The sequence below is a fragment of the Micropterus dolomieu genome, linkage group LG03 (assembly GCF_021292245.1).
Source record: "Micropterus dolomieu isolate WLL.071019.BEF.003 ecotype Adirondacks linkage group LG03, ASM2129224v1, whole genome shotgun sequence".
Taxonomy (NCBI): Eukaryota; Metazoa; Chordata; class Actinopteri; order Centrarchiformes; family Centrarchidae; genus Micropterus; species Micropterus dolomieu.
In genome coordinates this window covers 979,176-999,149 of record NC_060152.1, presented here as the reverse complement: position 1 = coordinate 999,149, position 19,974 = coordinate 979,176, and the positions used below count along the sequence as shown (strand labels likewise).

General features: G+C 40.9%; 1 protein-coding gene across 4 annotated transcripts in view; it reads left to right on the top strand.

Moving 5' to 3' along the window:
• Positions 1–19,974, top strand: part of dyrk1b (dual-specificity tyrosine-(Y)-phosphorylation regulated kinase 1B) — a 77,023-nt gene that overhangs the window by 30,007 nt on the left and 27,042 nt on the right. Inside the window, exon 1 of one of the 4 annotated variants that reach the window (XM_046043726.1) lies at positions 6,091–8,209. The exons of 1 other annotated variant lie outside the window; for it this stretch is intronic. In XM_046043726.1, the coding sequence (XP_045899682.1) occupies positions 8,119–8,209 (91 nt within the window). In that variant the 5' untranslated portion in view covers positions 6,091–8,118. Of the gene's footprint in view, positions 1–6,090; positions 8,222–19,974 lie in introns of those variants that run through there. 2 more of the 4 variants (XM_046043725.1, XM_046043728.1) reach the window with 2 other exon arrangements.

Genomic DNA, 19,974 nt, shown 5'->3' with positions numbered 1-19,974 from the left:
GTGTGTGTGTGTGTGTGTGTGTGTACACATGTATATAGAGATAGATCAAAAATTCAATTATTTATATGTATAGACTTTTAACAAGCCAATATAAATTTAATACTTTTTTTTTTCATTTAATACTCTAATGAACATGACAGCCTGAGTATTCATTGCTGGGGTCGTGAGAATTGTAAGATCTTGAAATGAGATCATGGGCAGTTAAGATTGAGAAACTAACCTACAGTTGAAACAGAATATTTATTAATTAATTAATAGTTTGTGGTCTGGATAGGAGATTTTCTTATGTAAACAATTATTAGACACAAACAGTTCATGGACAGGCACTTTGAAGTAACTTAATCATCATTGCCAACAGTGCTACAAAGGCAGGTCATATGAGCATATATGGCAGTACTGTCATACAGTGTACTGTGTATCATGAAGTCTGCCAGGCTGATTGCACAATGTCTTATAGCTGACTAATGCTGCTAACTAACTGCAATAATTTACTACAACTATATGTAATTATGCATAAAATGATTTAAAGTATTTCGGTCCATTGTTAATAGAATTATTTTTTATTAACATATGTAGGCTCTTTTTGACCTGTGTTCACTCAGTTATAGTGGGAAGGTAGAGTAGTTCTCAAAAATAATTTGAAATTGAGTGAGTCAGTTAATCATTTCAAGTTTTTTGATGAAAGTAATGGCAAATGGGTTGCTCATTTGATTTTGAAACCAACTTTCTCTACTGACTAGCTTTAATGTACATTAATGGCATTTGAGCTTGTGGAACAGAACATTGGCAGCGCCATTCCCACAGGCTTGAACACGGTCTATATTTGATCCCTCTTTGCCTGTGTCATTCCTGCTTGGTTTTGTTTTTGTCTCTCTGGCACCGCCAAGTGAAAAGGGTATCTCGGGGTGTGAAGTGCTCCTCCACTCCTTGCTGAAAGCACCCTGCAGTAGCAGCATGGTAATTCTGCTCCTCTATCTTTCCTCTGCATCATGTTTACCTAGCAACAAGCATCACCCGCGGCTGGCTATCCCATTGGTCATTTGAAAACGCACCAGGGACCAATGGCAGGGCTGTTGCCATGGTACAGTGTATAGTTGCCGGGTGGAATTTTGCTGCAAGGCACGTGAGTCTCAGAGTCTGCTTGCCTCCTCGCACTACCGTTGTAATCTCCGCTGTCTGGTTGTTAGTGCAGTTGAAAGTGATTTAATGGAAGCCAGTCAGTAACTGTAAAGGGAATTACTAACGTTTTTTCATATATTCACTAATATAGCCATAGCAATGTGTTTCAGAACTATCAACAGATAGAGAAGGAAAATAGGCTAAGCAGACAACAGGAAATGGCTGTATTTAATTCCACAGCCTGTTTCTGCCAATGCAATCAATATCAAGGTACTGACGGTTTTGAGATTATAATTAGGTTTAAACGCAGTCAGAATGATCTTTATTATCTTCAAAAAGCTAAAATCAAATATTTAGGATTTAAAACAAAACCTTTTAATAAAGCTATTTTAACAAAGCTATTCCATCTTAGGATGACAATAAACTGCTGCAAAATAAAACATTTTTGTTCAACAAAAATATAAAGGCAAAAACTCAGAAAGACAAATTGATTTAGAAACTTTACTATCCATATTTTAAACATGAATGAACAATTATTTGGAATAATTTTTGCTGTGTTTTGACAACTGGTAACTCTTGAATGAAATCTGATTTATATGCAGGGAATGGAGTCAACATATATATTGTCTCATAAAGCTGTTTGATAGGTGCTAAAATATTCACTAAATGTTTTCTCAACTACAAAATGTTGCACCGTCTTTCCACCGTGGGGGTTCTATTTTTTTTTTTTTTTTATAATTTGTGCTCAAGGGCATTTTGTGGATAAGTTAATATAATCTTTTTAGTGAATGAACCCCCTTTATAACTATCAGAAAAACTATAAAATAGTTATATAGGTCAGCCATTGTATGTGTTTGTACAATATGAATGTCATCCCCAGCACCCACACATACTTGTTCACCTGTTGCTCATCTGTCTGTAATTGTGGAGCTGAGATAATTGTGGGGTATGCATGGCATGATGAAACACTCCCATGTTTCTCCTCAGTGAAATAGACATGCACACAGTAGGCTAGTAAAAAGCTGACTGAGAGTAAAGTTAAGCTTTGGTTCCTTGTGTTTCTGTATTTGTGTGCCCAGCCACCTTGTTGCTTCCTGTGTATGTGAAAGCATGCAATAAAATTATACCCTAAAATCAAAATTAGTCTGCATGCACAGCTGAAATGGCGTTTTTTTTGGCCTAAACAATGTGTTAGATTTTTTTAAATGTGTCTTCAAAGTGTCAGTTCTAGATCAGTTTTCACAGTTGTATTTATTTTTTGTCTGGAATGAAAATAGAATTTTCATTGTGGATTGTGCACAGATTTTGCACTAATATGGCTTTAACTTAATTAAATAATATGCAAGTTAAATATTTTTTAATGTCGGACATTTTATTTAAATCTTGGCATTTTAAAATGTAAAGATAATAGTTCATTTAAACTGATCCTATATTTTACGATCGGAACAGTAAAAAGTAAGTTTTTTTTCCCTCTGAAATGTAGTGGAGCGGAATAATAAAGTAGTCGAAAATGCTATGGAAATACTCAAGTAACTCTAAATTGTACGAAGTACAGTAGCCTACTTGAGTAAATGTACTCAGTTACATTCCACCACTGCTCTCTTCTAGATTCATGCTACTGCTTTGTTCTGATTCCAAACCATTATTTTTATGGATTGAATGCCAATCAGAAACTCTTTTTTTCTTGCTTATCAAAACATTTTGCATAGTATGGGAAGCTTGTTGTCACGGAGAGTAAAATATGGGGACATTGCCTAATTACTTTCCAGCATTGCCACCAACTAGGTAATAACGTAGCGTGAAATCAACACTCAACAGACTCAATCCACAACCGCACAGTCCTGTGCTGAGCTGTAGAATGATTGGGAAGAGATGCCCACCTTTCAATCTGCTACATTACTGACTGGACTGAAAAGCTTTAACCAGCTAATGTAGCAAACAGATGTGATGAGCATGGTGGGGTGTCAGGGACTTAACAGATTAGTTTAATTGAAAAAAGAAAATGTTTTGTAACTTTTCATTATGTTTTTCACAAACTAGCTAGCAACTTACCTTGAAGACCCTGCTTTACTCTGTGGGCACCACTGTCTGCTCAGCTGTGATGCACTCTGCCACATGTGCTGCAGACAGTGCTGACGGAGAGGATTAGAAAGCATGGAGTCAGAGCGCGCTCTGCTGGACAAACTGCATGATGACACCATTTCTAAATCACTCCAACCATCATTTTCTGCATTATATGTTCTGTAAAAATGTTTGTTTGCTGATATGTCTGATAGACCCATATCAGGCTCATATCAGGCCACTAGATGCTATAGATGATATGTTGTCGTTGTCTAATTTTCACATTTTGTTGTGAAATCAACAGTTGCATCTAAACAGTTTGGGTAAACATGATGTAGCAGGCACTGTCATATGAATTCCATTCAGCACACTTGTTTGGTTTAGGGAACAACTATTTTTTCCTCTGTAATAAAAAAAAAAAAAAAATCTAGTTATTGTTTTGTACGGATGATCAGACCTCAAGATCCAGTGAATCTACTGGCATTTGTACCCAGCACTGTATTTAAACCCTCTTCAACACAAAACAAAAAAACAAAAAACATTCAGTTTCATTTGGATCATAGTGGAGCCACTAGGGTGGCAATCGCACATAAAGTATCACTAATTATGTGACACTGTCCTTTGTCTTCCTGTGGTGTGAGTGGCATGCACTTCTCCTTTGCAACTTGCTCCTGGCTCCCACTCAGACCCAGTCACCCTGAGCTGGGCATTAGGCATTTTGAAGCAGATCACCTCTGCATGTGATTTCAACATCAACAAACTTTGCTTACATTCTGTAATATTACCTCCTGCTGGTTTATGACTAATCTTTGAGAAAGATCATTTTAATGCAAGCTCTGTTATTATAATATGTTATTAGGCTATGCTATCTTATTTTAACTGTGACTGGTCAGCTGTTTTTCAGTGTGTGGGAGTGCAGTGATTTGAAACATGGGTTCTGGAGCCTGGAACTTGAGCAGATGACCAAGGAAAGCTGCAGGAAGTGGAGTCAAAAGGACAATACTAAGCCAGAATACACTAACTACACTTGCTGAGGTGTGCCTCGGAATTTAACTCAGTTTCGCAAACTAAATATATTTAGAAATAAATGAAAGATTTCGAAATGTTATTATAATTGTTACTATTTTAATTGGTTATTGTATTGATTTTATAAAGTGTATACTGTGTGTAAATTATTTTTAAATCTACATAAGAATGTTAACTTATTATACTTTTATTTTATTGTACATCCCTATGTGCTGTTGTACCACTTGAATTTCAGTTATGGGGGATTAATAAAGGTATATCTTAGCTCAATTTGAACCAAATTTGTTATTTCAGCAACTTGCCATTATACAGCTTTAAGTACAGTATTAATGTATTATGGCACATTTAATATATAATAATATAATATATATCTATATAGATATAGATATAATAAAGTATATCTTTATTTACTACAATTACCTCAAAATAACAACAAACAATGGGGACTGCTTAAAGCATAGTTCAAATCAATATGACAATATAGCAATTAAGATGTAAATTGCAGCAGACACAAAGTCAAGACAATATCAGAACATGTCTTGCTGAAAGTGTACTGCTGTTTCAGTGCTGTTCCCAGTGTCTGATGTGCAGAAGTACAGGATTATCAGTAACCACAGTGAGCAGCCTTAAGTTGACTTTCACATCTCTTTTTCATTATGTGTTACTGACTGATTAATCTGCATAGGTTAAACATTAAAATCAATAAAAGGAAAAAGAACTCAAGTGACACACATTTCTTAGTGCAGTGTTGCATTTGAGGGTGAATCTTCGTGAGGGGCTGTCAGCTGCTTTATGACACTGAGCTGTTCCCAGGCAGCATTGTGCCTGATTTAGCCAGAATGCTCAGATAGCAACAGTAACAACTTTTAGCTTTGGCTGGGTTAAGTCACACATCTCAGCTGTAGAGTCACTCAGTGACCATGTGCTTATAGAAGCTTTTTCACACCCCCACGGTCACCCCCTCCCTCTTTCCATTTCTACCTGACATCTTCAAACTATTTCCGCGTCATTCCTGCCTTGCGCTGTTTGAAGAGACACTGGGAATCTAAGCTGACCGCCCCGCCCACAGACCCATCCGCTATCCAATTACAGCCAGGGATGGGACTTCACGTAGCCAATTACATTGTAGCTGCCATCGCGTTGGGTAGCAACAGAGCCCGTAGAGAGTGCCTGCTGAGAGGGGGAACAGAGAAGTTGAATCATGTTGAAAGATGAATAAACAAAATGAGCCTTTATGTGTTACATGGTAGCAATAATAAAACCTAGTTGTCCGCTCATTTTCAATGTAGGACTGTCATATATGCCTGAGTCACATAAAATGTTAAATTATATATAATATAATGTTATTATATTAAAAACGGTCATAATCTACGTTTGTATCTACGGTCTTAAACTTGGTCCGCTGAAAACGAGTTTTTTTGAATAACAAGTTGTTGCAGTTCTGTGGCAGCCTATGTATGAAGACATTCATTTGTTGTGATGGGGGAAACGTGCACATTTTAAGGACATTTATCAGAACTTGGTGTAAGCAGGCCACAATATTTTTTAAGCTCCTAAACTGTATTTAATTTAGAATGTAATGTATTGTTTGTAGCCCTGTAGGAAGTGGTTATAATAAACCGTGTTTTATCAGAGTTTTATCCTTATAATTATATTAAGGGTTAAAGTAAAGGTTGTCTATGTATGCGTGTATATAAAGTTCCAGTATATATATCCCACTGTTACTATAAATGGACAGGACAGGAGAGGTCTGCTTGGAACAGACCACTGTGGTCAGATGGAAGGTTACTGTCCTGCTAACTCACTCGGGTTGTTCATAACGTTCCATAGAATCACTCGTTGTCTTAGTGCTGGTTGATGTGAAAATCCTTGTGAAATCTGGCTAATTTCATGTTTTCGTATCCTTTATGTGTATCTGTCCTGACCAGTACTATGCAAGGCTGCGCCCGACCCCTGCCAAAGCCATATGGTATAGTCCCTTTGGCAGGGTGGGGGAGCAGTGTGGGAGAAGAGCATAGATTCCGTCTAACGGAGAAGCACGGAAAGGGAAACGGGCGAGAAGCAAGTTGAAATCGCATTTGTGAAGGTTTCCACCTTGGAGGAATACCAAGTCTCCCTCAGTTATGAGAAGGACAAGTAAAGGAGGACATTAAGCGGGAGAAAAAAAGAGCGGAAGCAGACGGAACAAGAGGCGCGTCAAGTAGTGATCAAAGCTTCCGACGGCAAGCTCATGCACTTCACTGGATTCAGTTTCCTTCCGTCGAGACTTTGGTTCGTTGCAGTTCAGACGTTGTTTGTGATTTTACTTGTGTGATTACCCGAGGCTGACTTCTTCCGGCATCGAATTATGCTTTGGTAAACATTAGAAAACATCGGAGTTTGGAAGTATAAAAGGAGCCCTCAGCGGCTTGTTCTACGCGTTTTTCATCACGGGGACATTTTGAATCTAAACTTTTGATTTATTCCGCAGTTTTCCCCCCAGGGAAAAATGTGCACTTAGTGTACAGTGTCCCTGCTTGTTCCTGCTAACAGTCCTGCTGCCCGTGAGTGTGGATAACCATTTATAGGAACTTTCTCTGGGACTAGACGTCTCTGCTCTGTGAAAGCAACACGTTGAGGTGGACTGGTTTGTTTACATGTGTTTGTGCAACAGCCTGTCACGGAAGCGTCCTGTATAGTGTATGGGGATTACATTATTGTCTGGCTTTTAATAGGGGCTCCTTTTCACCCTCTGCTGTAGGCGGGTGGAGGGGAGCTGAGTGCCTGCTGGCTGTACAGGCTCTGTGAATGTGACACTGGATTCATCTGAGTGATAACATCCTTCTGCACTGCCCCGCTCTGTCCAGTGACGAGTCCCCCCAGAAAGCGCCAGTAATTGGAGCTATTTTTAGCGTAAGGGATGGGGTAAAAGCAGGCAGCTGGAAACCCAACTCCCCTCCACGTCCTTCTCTTCCACCCCTTCTACCAAACAACCTCGCTCAGTCCATCTGGCAGTATGCTGAGCGAGCCTGGGTAGCACAGACTTGACTTACAGCTAGTTAATGTGTTTTCCAAGTAGTCACAAAGAATAATAAACATTGGATTAACTTATTTTGCTGAGTAATAAGAGATCACTTGGAACCATATGGACCGTGGCATCTAAGTAATCTGGGAATACTAGCTGCACTGTATCGTACTGGTTAAGGCTGCACTGGACACACAAACCCTTTACTGGATTATTTCTAAGATGTCTGAAGAATTACTGGCTGTGTACTTTTGGTTAAACCTGCCCTGGACTAAGTGAACAAAACACAAGGAAGTAGAGTCTATGCCTTTTACCTTTTGGACCTTTAGCTCAAACTCTTAAACCGAGTAGCCACTTGTTGACATACTGTAATAGAAGAAAGGCCTACTTTGACTACTTAATATCGATCATCAGCGATCTGGAGCGGTACAAACCTCCAGCACACAGAAAGAATGCATGAAACTGCCGAAACTAACGGAACAAAAAGCTAACTTGACTAACCAAATATTCTATTTCCCCCATTTCCCAGACCCACAGACAAACAGAGTATATGTTGAATGAGAAATCTATATCTATAGTGTATCTCCACAGAGATTACATCCTTTATATATTTTTACTTCAGAGAGACAAGTTGCCTGTACACCAGTTGGTTGCCTTAGAAACCACAGTCACAAACACTTTTAAAAAGAAAGAAGCCAGAGAAGAAGGTGCCTTTTGATTGGTTGGTTGGTTTCCCAACATTTTTCAAGACTCATTGATTTAGTTGGATGTAGACAGTTGAAGCAAACTCTGGGATTTAAAAACACGTCTGATGACAGATACCTAACCCCCACAAGCTCCTTGCACCTGTCAAAGCATTGTGATTGACAGTATTTCCCTGCTGGATTGAACAATTGCCAAGCATTTCCATGGTGATCACGTCATCATCCGTGGAGGACAAGACTGTGCCCTCTTGCAGGATGGTCCAATCAGAACCCTGGATCACCTCTGCCCTGCTGCGTAAGAACAAGAGTCAGTAAACACACACACACACACACACACACACACACACACACACACACACACACACTATTCATTGCTAAAAACAAGTGTAAACTCCCCTCCCCCTTACTTCACAGTGTAGCCTTAAAGTGTGTGTGACTCTACTGTCATGTAGTCTGTGTGTTGATACTCTTGCTTGCGTGTGAATGTCTTATTGTAGCTATGTGCGAGAGGTCGGATATGTTTAGTTAGTATATCATGATTGTGGTGTGTGTATATGCCAACATGTTGCAGTGGCGCTGTGTTTGTCAGCACGTGTTGGCGTTTGGTGGTGATTGGTTGATGCTTTTAATGCATGTGTGTGACAGTTTTCCATCAGCCCTGTTTAAGCCTGAACTTGAATGCTCAGAAAACTGGCTGCTCTAGTCTGAATAGCGGCCCCCTGTCAGTGGGACCTGAAGCTTTGTTTGGCAGCTGTGGTCAGTCAGTCGGGGACACTGAGCTGAGGGACAGAGTGTAAGTATGCTGTCTGTGCTGAACAATCAGTGTTTAAGCAGACACAGTTTCACCACTACACACACATAAGATATCACTTTGTTGGAGTACTCCTGCTTTCATTCACAGTATTAATCTATTCCAGTGGTTTCCAACCAGTGGGTCATGATCCAAAAGTACTCTGAAGTGTAGTGAATTCCTAGAACAACAAATTGCAACAAATAGTATGTCAGTGCTGGCTCTGTTGGCCACCTGATCATTGATCATAATCTACGCTGCTCATGAGAAGAAGCTAGCTTGCTCTGCAACATTACCAAACACAAGTTTGTAGAGAATCTTTAAAACTCTGTTTTTTTTACCGACTGAACACAAAAAAGATGAAAATAACTCAGTTGCACTTGAATTTTAGATTTTATTTATTGAAATATAATTGAAGTCCTCCCACAATAACATAATAGGTTCTACTCCACAGACAGGCAGAATGAATGATATAAATAATACTGAATTGCTAAGTTAGCCAGTGTGTGTGGACTGCGATCTGATGTTCAAGGAAAGATTTGGACCCGGGTGCTAGATCAGCTAGTATTGTGTCATTTTGTTCAACTGGACTTAAAGAGGTGGTATTCTGCTTTTTGGCTTTTCCCCTCTCCTTTATTGAGTTATATCTCTTTTTTGTGCATCTAACAGGTTTGCTGGGTGAAAAAGCCCAAAGGGAGTTCCCATCTCCCACAGAAAGCTCTGCTCTGAACTGAAAACAGCTCGTTTGTAGTCCAGCCCTTCACTTCCTTTACTTGTGATGTCACAATGAAAACGCGCCATAAAGCTTGCCAAGCGGCTGGCGGGGTCAGCCACGCCCTCAAACCAAGCTAGTCTGAGCGGAGGCCCTTTGGCTCGACTCACCTTTTTTTGGTTTTCCATTGTTTGAACTTTTCCTGCTTCCAGGTACTTTTTTTCGTATCACCTCACCTCCGTCGAGGTTCCAAGCCAGCTGAGGGATACTAAAATGTAACGTGAAAACACAGCAGACTGCTGATTGGTCAGAGAGAATATTCACTATTCACTGCATCATCATTGCTGCACCAGACAGAGGCGAGTAACAGAAAGTTTTATATTTTACAGTTTCCGTATGGAATTTCATCACTAAATCCACTTCTGAGAAGTTTTGAGGTGAGAAATCAGCTGTGTAGATTTCCAATATGGACAGTTTTACGAGAAGGGATGGCGGAACAAAAACGTGCTTGAATATTTTGGGAGTTGAGGAGCTGCGCGAGTGGCTGCGGGGGAAGCCTGCGCCAACCCGCGGGAGGAGCGTGTGACGTCGGCCGGCCGCCCGCTCACAGAGCCCTCTGCTCCCGCCGTCACACAGACCGCTGCAGCAACAACGGCAGAGGAAAACACAGCTGGAAGCTTTTCATACCGCTTATCTGTCTTTACATTGTGAGGAATGTTGAAACGTTTTAACTTAAAAAAGACAAAGCTGTGTGGATCGCTGGTGTGTGTGTCGCATTGAACATTACGTCGCGCAGTTGTGTGTGACGTCGACGACCAGCTACATACTATGTCTGGGTACTGTCTGCAATAGAAAACGGAGCAGCGCCGAGTAGAGTCGAGTCTATCGATTTGCGCTATGGAAGCATTTTTCGTTTAGTCCTCCTGATGGTAAGATGTGGAACAATGATGTTGTGGACTTGTGAGTAACTTATACCATCTGCTAGGTTACGGTCGCAGTCTGAAGCGGCTTTGATTTGGATCACACTACCTTGTTTCTTACGGACCCGCCCTTCTCTGCTTCTGATTGGCTAGTAGTCCTTACCTGGGAACTGCGCATGTGCAGCAAAGATTTTGTACAAGTAAGATGCATCACTCTGTAGCTCAAGAGCGGAGCGTACAACACATAGGGTGAAAAGAGGAGCTGCAGCAATGTGCAGTATGAGAAATATATGGTGTTTTGAAAATTAAACCATGTAAACCTGTTCTGGTACAAATCCTAATTAAGATTTTGAACCTGAAAATGAGCATAATACCACCTCTTTAATTGTTATGTCATTGTCTTTTGTTTTGTGGGAATGAAGGAACACCGCAAGAAGACCAGCTGGGAAATATGTTTATAGGTAGGGCTGTGCGATATGACTAAAATCCTGATATAGGTAATTTCATATCCCAATAATTTGGATAGATATCCAAATATAGAACATTTTTTGTAAATTCAATGAAATATTATGAAATCATGATTTTTCTTTGCAGCATAAAGGTGGGGAAAGCTATAGTAGAGAAATCCAGCACCAGGACAAATACCATGATATAGCAACAACGACCCAGCATGTAATGAAAAGTAACGTTAGCTAGGTTGCGGGTTAGCAAACTGTTGCTACTTGCTGCTTCAAAGTAAACATGCAAGGACAAGACGGTCCCAGAGCAGCACAGCAGCTCCAGACAGCGATACAACTCTCCTGCTGCTATAGCTAAAATCACAACAACAGCATGTCTTGGTGAACTAGAAGGAAAGCTGAATGTCTATAGGAAGTCAATTAACGTTACCTGACCAGACATCATGGCTGAAATGGCTGGAGTAGTGTTGCTTGGCTCTCAACACAACAGACTTCTTTCTTTGGTATGAGCTCCTTGTTTTAGCTTGCATGGTCTGATTCCTCCTGTTTAGTATTATCCAGTTCTGAGTAAGCTTCACTCTCCTCCACGTTTGTTTATTCTTAATGCAAATTTCTTCCCTGCAGCAATGGCAAGTGTGGAAGAACGGACCATGGTGAAGTTAGCTTTAAGTTGGCTAATTAATAAAACTCAGTGTTTTTCCTGCGTTATAAGTGTTTTTTTCACAATACTTAGGTCAAACAAGCTGAAAAATCTCTGCTGCTGTGTTTTGGTGCCATTCATGGCGTTGCTGCTGTCCTCCGCTCTCTCAACGCCTCAAACACACACACACACACAGTCATATCAAAGAGTAAGTGTGCTAACAAGAGCTCATCACTTCAACAAACTCTCAGAAGTGCTACCACATCATCAGATGCAGAACGCAAACTCGTAGACTTCGTGGCAAAAGGGGGGAAAGCTGCATCCGGCCAAGCTTTGTAAACAAGGAGGAGCGCTGCCCTCGTGAGATTAGCCTCCGTCAGACCAACTTTTTACCGTGAAGTGTTGAAGCATAAAGAAAGTGTCAGTAGTCAAGTAATAACATATTAAATAGGGGACAGTGCACAGTATGTACTGCAACAATGCATTCATTGTGAATTGTCCCCTATTAAATAGTATTATTGTATTTTTAGTATATTATAGTATAGTAGTATGCTATATTATAGTGCATATCCTGATGTTACAATACATTTATTGTGAATTGCCTACATAAATAATTGCCCATGCATTTGAATATTTCCATATGTATATTTGTAAATTCATTGATATTGATTTCAATTTGTAATATTTTCTCAATTGAATTGTTGAAACTGTTTTCATCCACTACATGATCTCACACTCTTTCTGATGATGCTTAAATTGTAAAATAGAATTCAGAAAAATTAAAACAGAAAACGGATTTCTTAAGGCCCTAGCAGTGGCTCACAGATCTGGGTTCAAGTTAAATGAGGCAAAGCCTTGCCTTGTCCTCATTTGCCTCACTGGAACAGATCTGTGTTTTTTGTTATCGTTATTAAAATGCTTATTAATGTTTAATGAAAGAATATTTGTAGTGGCTGGTGCATGCCTGATGTCATGCATCAAAGCTGATTAGTCTGAGTCAGATATTCTCAACAACTTACTACTACTTAAACCATGCAGTACTTGTTCTTGGGCTGCAAAGCTCTGTGATAAAATGCGACGCCTCTGACACCCCCGTGTCCTTATTGGTGGCAATGCATGTAGACATGCACAACTCTTCATATAAATAATTGACAGCAGTCGGGGCGTCCGATGGCTAAGTGTTTAAGACGCTAAACATGATCCACAATGTCCCATCTTCAACCCATCAAGGGATCTGGATTATCTCTCATTCTCTCTTTTCCTGTCATCTTTTTTTATTATACCTTTATTTTACCAGGCAAGTTAATTATTTACAATAATGGCCTGGCAGGAGCCAAAGGCCTCCAGTTTCTCTCTATTATCACTATCTAATAAAGGCATTAAATGCCAAAATAATAATAATAATAACTGACAGCATTCTGTGCTGCAACACTGTGTATGAACTTTGTGATTTGTGGAAATGAATACAAATTTGGTTGCAGGACTCCACAAATACACATGTCTGTTACATAATGTAATATGATGTACCAGGGCTGCTGTTGTAGCCTGTACCACTTTAATATGTACTGCAATATGTTATCTACTGTACAGGTTCACCTGACTCTGATGTCCAGGCTCTGTTCTAACAGAGCAACTTAGGTATTTTTCAACCCGGACCTTATTTCTTTGTAATCCTTGCAGGCAATTGTGCCCCATCAAAGTCTACTAAAAGCTTGTTTGTGCTGCTGACAGGCTCAGATTGTTAATACAAGTGTCTGTGCCGTTCAAAACCACCAGACTCCATTGACAAAAACAGTAATTTTACCTCACAGAACACCGGAGAACTCGGCTGGTCTACCGCTGCCTCGTTGGTTAGTTTGTGTTTTTGTGTGACGTTGGTGTTTCTGTTTGTATGTGTTACTGTGTGTCTGATTTAAAGTCACACAGTAAGACAAACAAACTAAGCGATCGAGGCAACCGTATCCCAGAGACGTAAAGTTACTGTTTTTGGAGTCTGGTGGCTTTGAACAGAGCGATATAGCCTTTTCGACCACTCAACGCGCTTTTTACACTACATCTGCATTCACCATTCACACACATTCACACACTGAGCCTAAGTGCTCATATAGAAACTAACATTCACACACATTCATACACTGGTGGAACAGCCAGGGGCAAATCGGGGTTGAATATCTTGCCCAAGGACACTTCGACATGCAGCCTGGAGGAGGTGGGGATTGGACCTTCCAATTAACGGGCAACCGTTAATAGTGCGTCGGTGTATCCGTCATTCTGCATTCTAACCCTTACACTCCCAAACGCTATTCAGCAGTAGCGCTACAGCGTCCACTGTGCTGACTTTGCCAGTCGAGCAGCCTAACTTCCAGTTTAGCGCTCCGCTAAGGTGAATGGGGGTAAAATTGTATACGTGCAGCTGGTGTAGCCTTTTCAAATGTTATCAACCGAATGGATCACATTCTGATAGTAAAATGAGTCATTTGTGACGGTCAAATATATCGATCCACCGTGTTACAGCCACCATTTTGGCCACTAGTAAAAGTTACTACAAAGCACGGGGCACTTCTGGTCGGCTCGGAGGCATTGCAAGGCTACCCAGCCGACCAATCACAGTGCTTCGACTCGACGTGTAGTTACATTTTTGAGGAGGTGCATGTCGGGCGACAGCTTAGCTTCTGCATAGCCCCATAGCCTACAAAGTTAATAACTTAGTTTTTAACTGTTTTTATGGCTAGGCTAGCAGACCCAAGTGCAGGACTAAGAAAGGGAGGAGTTGCGTGAGAGAGTCTGGTCCGAGCAGGTCCAGAGCAGAATCCGGGAATAGTTTAGCCGGCGGGGGTCTGGAGAGAGCAGACGGGATAAGCGCTATTTCCAGTAGCGGGACTAAACAACATTGTTATACATAATTCACTTCTAACTTTTTATAGCATATTATAGCATACTAAATGTTCTATAATCGGCCTAATATAATTTTTAATATGTTATTATTGTGTTACAACACGTACAGTTTAGCCTACTGATTCATTTTAAAATGTAGGAAATTTGACTGTTTTGATCTGTAATGAAATTAAGCAGTTGTAAAATGAATAAACGCCATAACTAGCACACTGCAGTTGTCATCACTCAGTTTAAAGTGCTCTCACACAGCTGAGGGCTTCATTTTGTTTTCTCTTTGATGTGAACTAGAGCGTTACATTCACTGCTGTGTACGGAGGTCAGGCACGCGAAAAAACCCTCAATATTCGAATCTCAAGATTGACAATCGAATGTGTACCCAATGATCGAATATTCGCAGGGCTCAACGTTAAACTTTTTTGCAACTGGCCCACAGACAGGTGGGTTTGAAACTTACTGGCCCTCCTTCCAAAAATATTTATCAGTGTTACAACAAAACCAAAGAATTATAAGTTATCTTATACTGTTTAATCAGTTATTAAATACATCCTAAATATCAAAAAACTAAACTAAAATGTAATTTAAAATTTATAAAAAATATAAAGGTTAACAAAACAATTTATTTTTAAAACAAAACACACTAACAGACTCAAACATGACGTGCTCTCTCTCCTGCTGACAGCCATTTAATACACAGAGCAGTGGATACAAGTCGTTTCTATCCTGGTTGACAGGTCGCCATGGTAGCGAAATGTCAATCCCAAGGTAGTCCCGCCCTAAAGCCCCTGCTTTCAGGTCTATTTCCTCTGAATAGGACCATAATTTACTAAATGAATGTCATGCTGTGTTGAAGAAGACTTGAAACTAGCGACTGAGACCATAAACTCATTATAAATGTGTTTACTGAGGGAATAAATCAGCTGAGAAGTAGAAACATTTTACCATTATTTCTAATGGAGCGGGGCTTCTTTTTGCAACCAGCGGACCCCTGCTGGCCGTTAGAGAGAATGCAGGTTTAAGTTCTGTCTGCTTGGTTTCACTGTCAGACCCAGAGGTTGCCGCTTGATTGAGATTAGGGAAATTACATTTGACAACCACTTGTCACGTAACTGTAACAGTTGCGTGCACCATGAGCTGCAAAGCAACTGCAGGATGTTGAGTTTCTAATGCAATTTTTTTGTTTTCGTTTTTTTAATACTAATGTTTTTGTAATTACTAGTTCAGCAGTCCCAGTGGTACTTTTTACTGGCCCCAGGCCATCAGTCCACCGTTATTGTTGAATATTCGGGTCCAGCCCTACTGTTTCTACAATGATTGGACTAAATACATTCATATTATTTACTAAGAGATGTGCATCCATATTGCCCTGTCTTGTGTTGTCAATGGCATTGCTTTCCATATGCAGAGAAGGCCTGGCTCACAGTCTCCGCTTTAATTCATCCCAAAGGTGTTCTATTGGGTTGAGGTCAGGACTCTGTGCAGGACTCCGTGAAGTTGTCCACCAGACTCACTCATCCATGTCTTTATGGACCTTGCTTTGTGCACTGGTGCGCATCATGTTGGAACAGGAAGGGGCCTTCCCCAAACTGTTTCCACAAGGTTGGGAGCATGAAATTGTCCAAAATGTCTTGCAGTGCTGAAGCATTAACAGTTCCTTTCACTGGAACTAAGGGGCCAAGCCCAACCCGGGAAAAACGACCCCACACCATACTCCCCCTCCACCAAACTTTACACTTGGCACAACGCAGTCAGGCAAGTACCGTTCTCCTGGCAACCGCCAAACCCAGACTCGTCCATCGGATTGTGTCCTGTAGTGGCCAATTCATCTGACTCTTTGCATTGCAGACAGAGCTATAGCTCTCACACTTTTGTTGTCTTTGCTCCTTATTATTCTTTATTGATGTCTGTAATGGTTGATTTTAAATTAATATTTTTATGCATTTTAAAATGAATGGGTTTCAATGGAAGAAGGGACTAAACTTTCTTCCAACCTACTCATCTTCGAGAGCTTACTGCTCTGGCATATGTGCATCTGCAGACCATCCATTTGAGCTTTAAACTGCAGAAAAGATGTTTCCAAGTTGTTGTTGGTGTTTGCTAAAAAATGTTTAGGAGATATTTCCTTCCAAAGTGAAGAGTTTTACAGCTTTTAGGCGATTTTATCAGTGTGTCACATGACCACCTAGAGCAGTGGTTCCCAAACCTTTTAGGCTATGCACCCCCTTATTTATCTTGACTGGGTTGCTGCACCCCCAAACCCCCTCTCTCTCTAGGTTTGCTCATATATATATATATAAAATTTTTAAACTTATTTATTGATTTACTTATTTATTTGCTCAACGTCCCGCCCACAGTACTATCTGATTGGTTACCCGTCGCAAAGAATAGCCCATCAACACTGCTCCAGTGAGCAGCAAAGCTGTGTGTTGAAGAGAAGGCAGCCGATGTTGCTGAAGGTGCAATAAAAATCAATCTGATGATCTGATTCTCTGTGTCTTCATGTTATTTTGCAACAGTTGACTGGACTCAGAGAAAATAAATTTACAAGCAAAACAGTGCTGTGGCACGTATTTGTGGTCATCAGTTCTTGGTGCTTTGTAGGCATTACATTTTATGTAAGCACAGTAGATGACAGGACATGGTTAATAACATTACTTAAGCACTATGTCATAATAGTCCAGGTGTTATGGTATTGCCCTTCAGATCCAAAGATTGATGGCTCAAATCCCATTCACTGCATTTTAACTAAACAGTCATTCATTTCTGTGGCAAAGTTCCATGCTTCACCATGACACAAGAAGTTGTTGTAACTTCACTGTACATATTCAAATCTGCGGGGAATTTTACATGTTGGATAAGAGTCCCGCCTTGAAGTGGGAGGGTTGATCAGGTGCTATCCACTACTTAGAAGGTCTCTCGCAGGATGTGGTACGCACCATCCAGTGAGCGAGAGCTACGTCCACTCTGTGGCTTGCCTCCTGCCGTGTGTCCTTGGTCCTCCAGCTTCTGATGGAGAAAGAGCTGTTTTCATATGTTGAAAAATCTACACTGCTGCTATTTCCTCCTGCCACAAAGGTTTCAGTAACAGTGTTCGCTCACCCACTGGTGAAGCGTTTCCTAGAGGGTGTACGCAGGCCTTATTACCCTGCTACTTTTAAGTGGGACTGGTTTTACGCACTCCGCCCAAGGCCCCTTTCAGTCCATGGAAATGGCGGGGCTGAAAACCGCACTGCTTTAGGCCCTGACATCTGCCAAGAGAGTCAGCGATCTGGCTGCCCTCTCTGTGGCTCCCTCATGTCTCAGAATACAGGGGAACAGCAGCTCCGCTGTCCTGCGTCCTAACCTGCCTTCAGCCCAGAGAGCATCACAAGCTCCTTCAGGTTAGGCTGGCAATAGCCTTAGAGGGTGAATCCTATACCAAATAGAACGTTAGTTGCGTACTGTAACTCCAGATTCTATGAGTACAGGCGCAGCCCTTTAAGCTATGGGCCTCACTGGCTCTCTCAGTGTCTGAAAAAAAGCTGTCTTGGAGCCGAATGCCAGGTCTCACGGCTACTTATACACAGGGTGAGACCATGGTTTTAGCCTATCCTGCTGGTGGGCATTGACAAAGCTGCTCAGTGGTGCGTATACGGGCGAGGGCTAAACCCATTAGCGATAGTCTTAGAGGACTGTGCATATACTCATAGAATCTGGAGTTACAGTACATAACTAACGTTCTGCAGCCTCACCTTTGCTGAGTTTAGCTGTTCCTCACCCAGTTGTATTCCTCTTACACATCTGTTTCTTTTTCTGTTAATAATTTGTGTTTCAACCTACATATTGAATTGGTGATCATTACCTGTTTGGTATAATTGTTTAATCATACACCTGACAATATGCCTCCAAAATCCCCGACTTTGTGCAGGTGTATCTAAAAGAACTGATGCTAGTTTGAAGGCAAAGGGTGGTCACACCAGATATTGATCTGATTTAGATTTTTCTTCTGTTCACTCACTTTGTATTTTGTTAATTAATAAATATAATCTAACATGTCTATTTTTGAAAGCATTCTTACTTTACAGCATTTCTTCCACGCCTGCCTAAAAAGTCTGCAGCACAGTACTGTAGGTGCGTACATATAGAGGGATGTATGGGTGACAGATGGATAAATAGAAGAGACAGTCAGATTCAGAGGTAGCAAGGTTTCAGAGAGCAGGAAGGATGATGAAGGAAAGGGGGAGGAGAGAGCAGCTGGTAGGGTGTGCTGGGTTGCTAGGGGAGAGTATGTCAGACTGCTGCTGCTGAGAGCCAGGCCTGCTATTGGAAGCTACTTGCTTAGCAGGAGAGAGGCGGAAGAGGAGAGAGAGAAGTAGCTAATGAGTATTGTAGGCTGGTTGCTGAGACAGCACTGGGTTTATTTATAGAGTGCTGGCCAGCCAGCCCTTAGATACCAACAGCGAATCAGCTGACAGAGAAAGAGGAGGCCCCGACCAATTGCAGCTTAAGAAGGGGGATGCCAGATTGAGGAAGTGTTGTGAGTGCCTCTGAGTCTCTTAAAGAGACGGTGCAGATTTGTCAGTACTAGGCAGATATTCTCCCTCTCCAGCATTGTCATATCTGTAAGCAGGCCAGGACCCAGAGCGCCACAACAGTCCCAGTGACAGTGATTGGATTACGTCTGTAGCTTATCACACAACGGAACACAAGTACAGTCATACATATGCATATATAGATTTTAAATTGTAATAACATTTCTGTCGTTAGCCGGTTGGTGACATTTGCTACTTATTTTACATAAGTAGGTCAAATTGTTTTTCACAACATGGATTCTTGTTGATATTGAATTTCCACAAACTCCATTATACTTGGTGGGTAAGAAAATGTATTTTGATGCTTTGTCACATGCATTGCTTTAAACAGGCATAAACATAGCTTTCTTTTATTCCTGCATCCTCTTATAGAAAACTCATTCGTTCCCTGATCAAAAGAAGACTGGCTTTTTGAAGGCAGTGTATCCCTTTAATTAACGCTACTATGGCGGCCTGCCACAGTCTGATTGTTCTTCCATAGTTTCAAAATGAACCCGAAAATATATTAACACTAAAGACTTATAACGTTGTGTTTCCGCCGCTGCTCCCCACTGCTGTAAACTCGCACTTTGGCATCCGACTCAAGACAACCACTTTTCTTTTGAGGTCATTAGGGTAACGTTAACTAAGGGTTTGAACAGCATTGTGTTTCTGTCACTCGTTTGTGAGAACGCGATCAAGCTAGCCGCTAAATTTGGAGTGCACAGGTATTACAGCCTTTATGATAAATGCAGTTAAAAGGAGCAGAGCGAGCTGACAGGCAGGGTTAGCGACTTTATTCTGTAATTTTCTCACTTTGTAACAAGTGCTGCAGATTGAGAGTCATTCCTGAAGAGAGGCTATAAAGTCTTAAGTACGCAATACAAGCACAACATACAATATAATTTCTCAAATTGCATCGGACTTGAATGTAGCGTGAGGATGAAGGATACACATGTGACAATAGAAATGTGATAGAATGTGTCCATTAAAAGTAAAATAAAAAAAGTGAGGGGCAAGCATGTAACCCCTCTGCCTAAGCCCCTGCACCAACACGGGTATTTTCAAAAACTTGACACTTTCTATGCGGTTTGGCCG